Source organism: Castor canadensis, chromosome 8, assembly GCF_047511655.1.
Source record: "Castor canadensis chromosome 8, mCasCan1.hap1v2, whole genome shotgun sequence".
In the NCBI taxonomy this organism is placed as follows: Eukaryota; Metazoa; Chordata; class Mammalia; order Rodentia; family Castoridae; genus Castor; species Castor canadensis.
In genome coordinates, this window is record NC_133393.1 from 88251759 (window position 1) to 88264420 (window position 12662).

General features: G+C 43.1%; 1 protein-coding gene across 8 annotated transcripts in view; it reads left to right on the forward strand.

Annotated features, from left to right (window-relative positions):
• Nucleotides 1-12662, forward strand: part of Scn8a (sodium voltage-gated channel alpha subunit 8) — a 183788-nt gene that overhangs the window by 145565 nt on the left and 25561 nt on the right. For all 8 annotated transcript variants that reach the window (XM_074083415.1, XM_074083417.1, XM_074083419.1 and 5 more), the window contains 4 exons: nucleotides 75-192; nucleotides 702-856; nucleotides 4569-4742; nucleotides 10244-10366. In XM_074083415.1, the coding sequence (XP_073939516.1) occupies nucleotides 75-192; nucleotides 702-856; nucleotides 4569-4742; nucleotides 10244-10366 (570 nt within the window). The remainder of the gene's footprint in view (nucleotides 1-74; nucleotides 193-701; nucleotides 857-4568; nucleotides 4743-10243; nucleotides 10367-12662) is intronic.

A 12662-nucleotide genomic window follows, 5' to 3' on the forward strand; every position in this document is an offset into this window, starting at 1 on the left:
CCCTAGCAGAGGTAGAATTATTAGTGTGAAGTAACCTTGTTCCTGCATAGCTGTTCCTTGTCCTTCATGTCTAGAAACTGGATGATACCAGCTCCTCTGAAGGAAGCACCATTGATATCAAGCCAGAAGTAGAGGAAGTCCCTGTGGAACAGCCTGAGGAATACTTGGATCCAGATGCTTGCTTCACAGAAGGTGAAAGGGATGAGGGGAACACTGGGCATGTGGCATGTGTCCTGCTCACAGTCATGCCTGTGTCAGGGTTGCAGGACCCAGTGGCTATCCATTCCCCAATCCCACCATTTTGAAGGACGTTTATGTTATTTCCCCTACTCAATTCTAACATAAAACAAGTTTCTTCTGTCCAGTTTTTCTTTGTTCATCTTCTCTGCACCAGCTAAAACACTGCCATTAGAAAGGCCTCTTCTATCACAGCTGTGCCTGCTTCCTGACCACCCTCTTCTCCTCCATCTCACTGCTTCTTTGTAGGGTACCTTCTTGGCTCCAGAGGGCCTTGCCCTTAGCCTTTGCAGCATAGCCTCAGGTCTGCTACTCTCCAGTCTAGACTCAGACATTCTTAGTTAGACACTGTTCTCCCTGCTGTGTGGTGGGGCAGCATCTGACAGGACCTGGGAAAGATGGAGAAGACAGGTCTGGGTGGGGCAAGCTTCCATGGTCTGACCTGCCTCTCCCACTGGTGCCAGGTTGTGTCCAGCGGTTCAAATGCTGCCAGGTCAACATTGAGGAAGGGCTAGGCAAGTCTTGGTGGATCCTGCGGAAAACCTGCTTCCTCATCGTGGAGCACAATTGGTTTGAGACCTTCATCATCTTCATGATTCTGCTCAGCAGTGGCGCCCTGGTGAGGTTCAGGGGAGAATGTGATGAGGGGCTGGCTTGGAGAGAATATGGAGAAACCAGTGTGAAGAGGCCGATGGGGAAAAGCCCAGTATCTCTGAAAGCACCGATTAGCTGTGGTGTCAAGGATAATGGCCTATTAAAGTGCTTTGGGCTGGTGTTTTGAACCTTGTGATTAGAACCCAGATTTTTCCTGATCCGTAATCCCACTCAAGCCTAAGACCCTCTCTTCACCAGGATGAGCACACAGATTGCCATCAGATTCTACATGATAGACCCCATTTTAAGCAACTTCCTTAGATGAACTTCCCTTTTTCAACACCCCAGTCTCATTCTTCATATTTCAGTTGCCCAGGAGAGGAGGGAGTGATGTTCCTCCATCTACTCCCTTCATGCCCTACTGAACTTGGAGAACCCGGACCTGGGCAAGCATTTAGAAGTCCAGTCTCTTGTACAGAGGTTATTTATATTCATGTTGTTCTGAGTGCTCAGCGCCCATCAGTGAGGCATACAGGGCTGAAAACACAGACTCCTCCCCTGCCAGAACTAATTATCTTTGAGTTTGCTTTCATTTTTGGCTAGGTTATTGTTGAGGGCATCTGGACAGAGTCTGGTATGAGGGAGTCCTTTGCTAGCTGAATGGATTTGAGGACAGAGGGCTAGAAATGCTAAAGATTTTCCTTCCTTTCATTAAGGAAAAGGTGAAGGCATAGACTTTTGAAACGTTTTCAAAGAAGTTGAGCACATTCATGTAGTTGTGAAATTAGAGCTTAATCTGAAAGAAGAAAAAAAGAGAAACCCCAAATTCAGTCTTGGAGATCTTGATAATAACTCAAGAAGTTTCACTGACTTGTGAGGTAGGAGAATAAGAGAAGCTGAGAAGAGCAATAGTGTATAGTAGTGACAAGCCTGACGACAAAGAGGACAGCTTTCCTGAAGAGGATTATGGAGAGTGATTGGAAGGTCTATGCAGAAAAGCAACAGGATTAAAAGTGGGAGGCCCAAAAGATGGCAGGTAGTACTGATCTGAATAAAGGGGAGGCAGACTGTCCTGCCTGCCCTTGTAATTTGCTTCATTGACAAGCGTTCATACTCCACTTCCTGAGGTGCTGCAGAGGCACAAAGGTGACAGCATCATGGTGTCTGCTCCTGAGCAGAGAGAGGGTCAGATCAAGATGAGTGACTGGAGAAAGGTGTTTTATCATTGTCATCATAGTCAGTCTTCAAATCTAGTCAACAAAACCCAGAATAATAGAGAACATGCCCCATCCTTTGCTTTTCCTCTTCCCCATCTCCACACAAAGAACAAAGCAGCAGTGAAATAAAAGATCTGAACTTGCTTCACTGCTCACCTGTAATAATTTTCATTTGTCCTGAATGAGCAAACAGTGGATACTTGGCTCAGTATAAGACCCTGTGCAATAAGAGGCATGAAATTTAAGAATAGCAGGGCAGTGGGGCATAGCTACAAGGTACAAGAAAAGACTAACACATGGCTATGATGAGACCTCCCTCAGAGGGAGGAGACCCAGTGACATAAGATCAATCTTGAGAGTCTCACATATATTGGGTTATAGAGTGGATTTCTTTCTTTCTTTTTTTTTTTTTTTTTGGTGGTGGTAACAGGGTTTGAACTCAGGGCCTCACACTTGCTAGGCAGGCGCTCTACCACTTGAGCCACTCCACCAGCCCTAGAGTGAATTTCTAACAAATCAAGTTTAGAGGAACTGTTGCTTTTTTGATTGAATAGAGATTTATTTGTACCAAGACCCTGACAAGGGTTGTGGATCCCATGACTCCGGTCTCCACCCACTGCCTTTTGATGGATGGAGCACCTGACGTCTGAGTGCCTCCATTTTGGGTTGGTTTTGAGTGTGTATGAGTGGTTCTGGGGATTGAATGTAGAACCTTGCACATGTTAGGCAAGGGCTATACCACTGAACTACATTCCCAGCCTCCTGATACTGGGGTGGGAATGTTGATGGCCTGATTGTCTCCTCTTTTCTGGAACTGTTCAGAGAAGATACCTCCCATTGCATCACAGGGAAATTCTCCCCACCTCTAGTTTTTTTTCTTAATGCTTTTTTTCTCCCCCCCCCCTTCTGTATTTTACTTTTCTTGTTGCTATGACTAAATACCTAACAGAACAGCTTAAGGGAGGAAGGATGTTATTTTGGTTCATGGTTTCAGAGAGTTCAGTCTGATCACTTGGCTCCGTGTTTTTGGGCCTGTAAGAGAGAACATTATGAAGGCAGGAGCTTATGGAAGAGGAGGCTATTCATTTCATGATGAATAGGAAGCAGATGGAAGGGATACAGGAAAGGACCAGAACAAGATATAGCCCCCAAGAATATGCCCCAGTGACCTACTTCTTTCAGCCAGGCAAGAAGTTCCACCACCTCCCAGTAATCAATTCAGAATTTTTAATCCATCAATTGATTAAACCATTCATTAGGTCGGAGTCCTCATTGTCTAATCATCTCTGGAAACACCCTCATAAACACCCAGAATTGTACTTTACTAATCTCTGAGGTGTTACTTAGCCCAATCAAGTTGACAATTGTGATTAACCATCACAACTGCTCTTAGCACCACACCTGTACCGCTCTGCAAAAGGGGGTGCTCATACCTTCTTATCAAGGAATTACCTCACTCATGAATTCCAGAGAAAGAAAATAGCATTATGATTTTCTTGACCCAACTGTCTCCCAACCCTGCAGCATTCTACCCATATCTATGGTATCAAGGGACTGAATGGATAAAAGATAGTGTATATCTTGTATGTGGTGTTGGTGAGGATGTCGAGGAACTACAATGCTTACACACTGCTGATGGAAGTGTGAAATGATGCAACCATTTTGGAAAACAGTTTGACGTTCCTCAGAAGGTTAAAAAGCATTCCCAACAGTTCTATTCCAGTTGTATACCTTCAAGAAATGAAAACATAACTTCACATACAACCTCCTGTATAAATGCTCATAGCAGCATTATTCTCAATAGCCAAAACATAGAAACAACCCAAATGTCCATCAATTAATAAATCATAAACAAAATGTGTATATCTATCCCTTGGAGTATTATTTCATCATAAAGAGAAATGAAGTGCTGATACAGAACTTTGAAAACTTTATGCTTAGTTAAAAAGCCAGGCAAAAACTAACCACAGACTGTATCACTTATATGAAATGTCCTGAATAGGCAGATTAATGGTTGCCTAGGACTAGCAGCACGAAGGGACTGGCAAGTAATAGCTGAAAGGTGTGTGTCCTAAAATTGTGGGGATTGATGTACAACTCTTAATATACTAAAAGCCATTAAATTATACATTTAAATGGCTGGTTTATGTAGTATGTGAATTATTTCTCAATAAGGCATTAAAAAATAAAACACTGGGGGCTGACAGAGTGGCTCAAGTGGTAAAGCACCTGTCTAGCAAGAATGAGACTCTTCAGTTCAAATTCCAACACTGCAAAATATGAATAAATAAGTAAAACACTGGGTTGGGAATATAGCTCAGCAGTAGAGTGCTTGCCTAGCATGCACGATGTGTTGGATTTCCAGCACTTAAACAAAGAAAACATGTTAGCAGGGGCATAAAATGGAAGAGGCAGGAAACTGATGACAGACACGCGGGAGTTGATGCCTGCCATGGAGGCACTCCTGCAGTTCCTGTTTACCTTTGGTGCTGTAATAGGCACCTGCTGCCTCTCTTTCAGGCCTTTGAGGACATCTACATTGAGCAAAGGAAAACCATTCGTACCATCCTGGAATATGCTGACAAAGTCTTCACCTACATCTTCATCCTGGAGATGTTACTCAAGTGGACAGCATATGGCTTCGTCAAGTTCTTCACCAATGCCTGGTGCTGGCTGGACTTCCTCATAGTGGCTGTACGTGTCCTGCTTTCTATATCCTACCCCATTTAGCAGAGAAACAAACAAAGGTCTCTCTTAAGAGGCTGGAGCTGCCAAGGGTAGATTATAGATCAACATGCAGATGTAGGCTTGGGTAAATGTCCTCTCATGGCCTTAATTAAGATCTGATCTTAATTTGGGGAATGGTAACTATGAAGACTCCACATTTGCTCCAGGGACTAATCAACCGACTCTTTATTCTGGTGGGCCTGGCTTAATTTAGATTCAAATTAGGAGTAGAATCATTGGTCTCAAAGTCCCTTGTTATTAGCCCGGGCACCAAAACATTCTTGCTCCAAGCCAGCAGAGGGGCTGCCAGGAAAAGGGATGAAGGGATGAAGTGGGAGTGGGCTCTTTGTGACTCTTCCTGGCCATTCCCATGGATTCTTCCCAGACTCACCTCAGCAAGTCCCTCTGGAAGAGGGGCTTCTCACATTGCCGTTTCTACAGTGATCAACTAAACAAGAAACTCTTTTTCCCTCCAGGTTCTACGACCCTCTCCATGGCTTGATGGCCAATGAGCTCCCATGTTATTTTTCAGGTTGGAAGTTGCATCATCTGTAACCATTTCTCACCCCACCAGCACTTGCTTCTTGTTGGCTTTACTGACAATGATGATTATTTTATCTTTTTTTAAATAATTACTAAAGCTTTTTTCTTCTAGCCAAATCAGTATTTAAAGAAAGGGTGAATGGAAATTGCCAGACCACAGCTATAGAGAATTCACGTCCTGCTACAGGCTGAGAAGTGCCATGAAAGTGGATTGATTAGAGGCTGGGTCAGTACATACGACCATGCCCCCATTTTTGTCTTCCACTTCAAAAAAGTCAGACTTTGGGAGGATGTCTAAATTACGTGAGGAGGCTACTCTCTGCCCTAAGATGAGACAAATAGTATGATTCCAGAGGCAGTGGGCATGAGACCCTCATAGCATGTGGTCTCAGCACTCCTTTCAGCAGCTGTTGATACCAGCTTGTGGAAAAGGACTTCTCCCTCTCTTTGACAGAAAGCTGCAACTTTATCCCACTGGGATAAACCCGAGACCTAAAATCAGACTAGCTAGCTCTCTTTCTAGAGGAAGGGGAACTGCCACAGAGTGTTCATTTCAAAGTGAGCATTCATGAGAATTCTTCATCTTCTGGGCCCACTGAGGGCCCAGACAGACATGTCAAGTACTACACTCCAGCCATCCTAGGGAAGCTGCGATTTGGAGCAAAGCTTTCCCACCATGACCTTTCCCTCTACTGCCTACCCCAGCCCGAACCATTCTCTTCCTCTTCTCTTCCTGCTGAGCTACCCCAGAATTCAAGAATATTGACCACGTATCCCACATGCCTTTGGTGCCCAAGTAAGCTGCTAAGCACATTAACAGTCTTACATATCACCATTTATTTAGCAAGCATTTTTATTACTTTTTATACTAGAGAGGAAGGGGTTAAAAAGAAAAAACATATGGTCGATTGACTGCAACCCATGAATTCCTATAGCTTTTGAGTGTTGTTGGGTTATTACATACCTCTGGGGCCTAACCTTGGCTCCAGAAAATGCTTCTGAACCAGTTGTTGGTAGAACTGTCCCTGAGCCATAAGGAGTAACAAGGGGACAGGCATACATGGTTCCAGCTCCTGGAGAGCTTAATACTAGCTCCCAGGGCACCTCTGCCCTGATTCTAGGCTGTATTAACTCAGCACTATGGGAACAGGGCTCTCCTAGGAGCCTTCCTTCTATCAACTTCTTGCCTCTGACAGAACAGTTCATTTATTCTTATACTTACCCAGTATGTACTGAGCTACCTGCAATATGGATAGCCTCCTGCTAGGTGGTGAAGGGAATGCAGAGAACATGAGACATGTGCTCTTCTCTTCAAGGGCCTGAAAAGATGAGACTCATATACAAAGAGCCGCAGCGTGAGGCAGCACATGCTAAATGGGGACACCCCAGTCTTACCACGATAGTTCCATGGGTTGCCACTTGTATAAGTTACTTTTTATCATTTATTTATGCCTGACATAAATAATTTAAAGGAGGAAAGATTTATTCTGGCCCACTTGTCAAAGGTAGCCCATCGTGGTAGGGAGGGTGTGAGAGAACTGAGCAGTTCACATCATGACAATCAGGAAGCAAAAAGAGGGAATACGGGAAGGGGCCAGGTCAAGATACAGTTCCCAAAGACATATCCCAAGTAACCTACTTTCTCCAGCTAGGTTCCACTACCTTTCACATTCTCCCAGTGCCATCATATTATGAAGCCATCAAGGGATTAACCCATTCATTAGTTCAAAGCCCTCAAGATCGAATCGTCTCTGGAAATGCCCTCCTAGGCACACCCAGAGTGTGCTTTCTTCATCCCCTAGGCATTTCTTAATCTAATCAAGTTGACAGCCACAATTAACCATCACAGTGCCTTGGAGTTATGGAGAATAAGGTTTACACTGGCACCTACACAGCTTGAATATCAAGAGTGTTTGTTGTCCATTTAAACAATATGTCTTGTTCCATTATTATTTTGGAACAACCAACATATGTACATTTTAGGTCCTAATTTAGCACCATCTCTGAGAGACTCTTCCTCTCATTTCATCCATGAGTGACTTGATGTCTGAGTTTGCTGATTATCTCCATGTTTGTTGCCTTAATGGATATTCATTCTTCCTTGTTGCCTCTTAAAGCTGCTGAAGACACTTTTTTTTTAGAATCGTGGGGATAATCCAGACAACTTCTAAGGTCAGTTCTCATTATTAATAAGCTATTGAATCCCACACAGGAGCATTTTCTTTTTTCTCAGGTCCTCAGCTGCACTGGAGATTGAATCCTGTAAAAGAATTTTGCCATATTTTCTCCAGGGACATTTTCCCTGCTGTTTGCAGAAGTTAGCTGGCATATCCTTTCCAGGGATGAGAACTGAAGGAACACACACATTTTTCTTGACCTCAGACTACTGCAAACATTCTGTTTGAAAGTGTTTAGTCCCTTTTTAAAAAGTCACTCAATATTTGTTTTCTTCTGTGCCTCCCACTGTAGATGCCCTAAATTATGATTGCTCAATTACTTTTTTTCTTTTTTAGGTTTAATTCATTCCTTAAAGTGCACTTTAAGCAGTGTTCTGATTATCTCCAGTGAAGGTTTAGCATAGAGAATAAGAGGGTTATAAAAGAGCCCTCAGTGGCTAAGGAATAACACAGATAAGAGCCTGCCTTTGGAGATCTCTGCTCAGCTGATCAATAGAACTGAGATCTCCAAAACATTTAGAGTCAGCCTCTGAATTGGCCTCTGTGCCTCATCCACCCTTCTTCCCCCTGCAGATCAGTTAGCAGAAGGGCTGAAGAGCTGGGATCTTCCAACTTTGTAGGAGCTCATAGGCACGCATAGCTTAGTTTTTTTGTGATTTTTACCTGGTAAAGTTTCACAAGATCAAGCTGATCTGGAGGATTTTTAAGCTCCAAACCTGGTTGAATGTATCTATTAAAACCAAAAAAGGAGTCAGGTAGTTTTGAGTTAGTTGGGGTTGAATTTGTGATAATAGGCAAAAGATACTGCCATACAAGTTTTTACTGATTATCATGAGTGAAGAGAAAATGATGATTGATGCTGCTTTTGAGACCCCTTTTTAGGAAGAGATTAACTCTGGACCACATACCTATCAAAGAACGTGGATGCCTAATAGAACAGCATCTAGGTCCAGATTTCTTTGGATGCTGCCTAGGGCTCCAGAGACAGTATTAAAGCTAATGAATTATGAGTTCATGCATAAATCGAGGTTTACACCTATTTTAAAATTGAAACCTTTAAGTCTACTCATCTCTAACCCTCACTGTGTTATAGACCTTCTGCTTCTTACCCTGCCAGTCCTGCTGCTTAATTGTGAATATCTTCACTTAGAAAAATAAAGTGTGTGTGTGTTTACAGTTCAGAGATAACAGAATCAAAGAACTAAAGCCCTAGGATAGAGATCAAAGAGCAAATGAAACTAAGTTGTAGATTGTTTCTTTTTTCCATTTCTAATTTTGCTTTAAACCATCATCGATTAAGCTGGGTAGACCAGCAGCCACCACTTTGCAATAGAGGAAATTTAAGAGCTGTTAGTGAGAACATCTTAACCCATCCCAGAATCTGTGGTACACTGTAAGAAAAAGGCAGCTCTAAGAAACATCAAGTCCAAACAGTCTCAGATTTAATTAGCTAAGGGTATGTTCAGGCCTGGTGCCCCCTGAAGAGCCTTGTATCAAGATAGGCTTGGTGTGGTTAGTAGCCAGTGTTACTGGTCATAGTGTTAACTGCTCTGATAGCTCTGATGGAGCAAGGTAAGATTAACTCTGGAAGGAGCAGGAAAGGTTTGACTCAAGCCCAGGCCTGCAGATTTCTCCACAGAATGTCAGCGAGTCAGCTCTGGGTTCTTCACGTACTAATGATCCTCCTAGATTATTGCCACATAACCTGCCTGCTGGAGACAGGTCTTCCATAATCTGTCCAAGGAAGAAAGACCACTAGCCCAGGAGTCAGCAGTGTGGGTCTCATCCTGGCTCTAGCACTGCCACTAACTATAGGCAGATTCTTGCATATGCTCTCAATTTCCTCATCTATAAAATGAAAAACATTCTGCTCCAAGAATTCTTCCAGCTGTCATTCTAATATTGAGTTACAGAAGACTGTCCTGGAACTAGCCTACCTGAGACCCGTTTTTGAGTCTGTTCTGGGAGGAAAGAATGGGAATTGTAAGGAAAAGTATGGATTCAGTCAGGAAACCCACTCAACTTCTCATGAGTGTGAAGAAGTGATGGGTATACTTACAAGATGAAAGGGTTATTATAGTTAAAAGTGAGTGAGAAAATTACTCAAGTGAGTAAATTCTATTAAGGAATTTCCTCATTTGATTCTTTTCTTTTTGAGAACTGCAAAGTCATCTGCGGTACTTAATGTGTATGTTTCCTTTGTTCTCAAACAAATGATTTCTTGTCAACCAGGAGTAAGAGAGATTGTCTCTGTTGGAAATCCCATGATGAATGAACTGAGGAGGGGGCAGCTTGTGTGGAGTATGTGTATTTATCTGTATTCTTTTCCATAGGTACCATTAAATTTGTCTGGCTTAATTTAATGGGAACTTCTGGGACCTGCAGAGACTATAAAGGGCGAGGGTAAGGTTCTTGTCATCTCTTCAGGCTCCTCTCCTTCCAATGGAATTTCCTCATTCTCTCCCTCTCCCTTCAGCCTCTTCCCTTTCCAACTGTGTGTATGTTCTGCCTCCTCCTCTCTTCCCTTTGTGTTTTTTCTTCTACCTCTCTCAACCACCTTTCCTTCCAGGTCGTTTTGAGTCAAGTTGAAGTAGGCAGCTGGTGTTACCCACTTCCTCTACCTGGGGGGCCCAATCTTTGTAATCAGTGCTAGGGGCTTTATTCTAACACTCTGGAACCTCTCTTTTCTTTTTCTTTTTTTTTTTTTTTCCTTTTTTGTTTTTGTTTTTCTCTTCTGTTTCCGTGTAGGTCTCTTTAGTCAGCCTTATAGCTAATGCCCTGGGCTACTCGGAACTAGGTGCCATAAAGTCCCTTAGGACCCTAAGAGCTTTGAGACCCTTAAGAGCCTTATCACGATTTGAAGGGATGAGGGTAAGCTACTAAGAGCAGCTGATCCTTCTGCATGCCAGTGGAAACTGTTTAAGCATGCTAGAACTGATCACATGGCGGAAAGATCATTCAAACCCGAATTCTGTGATGCAGCTGCTGATTTGATCCTCCACTCTCTCCCCACACCTGCCCCGTGCACAGGGGAGTTGCATTAAACTGCCTCATCACATTAATGTGGGCCCACCCCCAACAACATGCCATCGCAGAACATGTTAACATTGGCTATTCTCATTTGGCCTGGCTTAACTGTAGCACTTGGGGTGGCTTTATGGGCTGTTGACTCAATAGGGAGAATCACCAGGTGCAAAGAAGGGGAATTATATCCCAGAAACCCACTGAAAAGCATAGGCTGCAGGCAGGGAGAGTGCTGAGTAGGGGCAGCAGCCAGGGGGAGACTGTGGCCTTGGAGTCACTGAAAAAGCAATGGAGAAGGGGCTTGAAGACACAATGGCAGACCTGGAGTTGGGGATGGAGCAGAATTTGGCATGGCCCTGGGAGAAGAAATGCTTTTCTTTCTATTCTGATTCCTCTTATTGCACCTTGTTGTTCTCAGCCCAGTCCCTTAAGGACTGGCAGCCTCTGTCTGATAGCAAAGCTTTCCTCCTCACCCCCACCCCTCTGCCCATGCTCTATGGTCCCCTTATCCTATACTGTCAAAACAGCAGCCAGGGATGATGCTAGATGACTGAGTATCAGCTAGTTCTCCTGAAATTTCTCCTGCTTTGGTGATACTCTACTTAAATCCAAATAGTGCAAGGGGCTGTCACCCTGCCAAATTAGAAACAAGGCTCCCTCCTTGGGTGCCTTTTTCTTATCTTTTGGTTTTAATAATTGTGTGAGCGTGTACACATTGTCCACACACTCACACTAAAAAGATGATTTCCTAAAATCAAGTTTAACATCTGGTTTTGGTAACAAGAGAGATCTGTTATACTTAACGAGACCAAGAAAACTCATTTCAGTTCAGACACTGAATACATGCAGGAGAGCAAACCAGAGGACATGTTTTAAAATGTGCAAGTATCAGAATGTAAGGAATAAAACTGAGCAATTGCAATAGTCCATGTGAAGCAAGACTGATTGGAGAAACTAGATACCAGGACAGTGCTGCTCCATTCATTCCCTGGCCACTCACAGTTATACAGAAAAAGGAAAATTTATTGGGATTTGGGAGTTTTATTTTATTATTTTAGCTTATTCAGACAAATATTTGGCAACCATGTTGTGTTTCTCCTGTAGCACAGTCACAGTTTGATTTACTAAACTGAGAGTTCTATAGCTGTTTTGAAACCATCTGTAGGAAGGGTAGTACCATAGCAGCATTAACTTTAAAAAGCCTGGGATACTCTTTTTCCCACAGATGAGAGAGGTTTCAGAATACATGCAACAGTAATCATTACAATCAAGCTAGATTTAGGGACAGAGTATACTGCACAGGAGGCAGTAGTTTAGATAGCCACAGTGTGGCTGAAAGTAGTTTTCAAATGCTCTCCTCAAAACTCCCCACTCCTACCATCTTCCCACATTTTTTGTAATGGAAGAGGTAATTTTTTGTTATGGAGTTGATAATTCAGTTCGTTGACTGAAAAACTGAGGACAAGTTGCACCTACAAACATTCCATCAAATATAATGCTTGCAACATTGGACCTGAGCTTAGTAGCATGTGATAACTCACTTCCTCTAACGGTGATCCTGGATCTCTTAAAAGGAGATTGTGTCTTTCCTCTACAAATGCCTATGTAATACTTGTTATGAACTATCTTCATTGGTTACTCATTACTGTCACTACTGGCCCCATGACAGTAGTAGTCCTCATTGACCAGCTGAAGCCAGTTTGCTCACAAGCAAATTATTCAAGTAATCTGGATGCAGGAGATCTTGTGGTAACCTCAACTTTTCCCTTTTGCTCCTCCTTTCCCATGTCCCCTGAACTCTTAGCTTGCATCCCCCCCCAAAATTCGTACTTGTCAACTTTCAAGTAGGTTAGAAGCCCAGAAGTTCAGAAAGGATGAGCAGAACAGTAGGAGGTTCTATGTGAAAACATCTAGGTTTTTTTTGTTTATTTTTAATTAAGGTAGTAAGGGCAAAAGTGAACTTGAACCCGAAGCTGCAAGTTAAAACAGTAATATTCAGTGAGGGAAGCTTTGATGTATAGGTGCCGGCCACCTCATTTAGTGCCAGCAGTATTGACATGACTGGTTGGGCAGGTAGATAGGGTCCAGGGATCTATTCCTGCACTTCAGTGTCCCAGCCCTTCTGGAAAGAGTATCTGCAAGA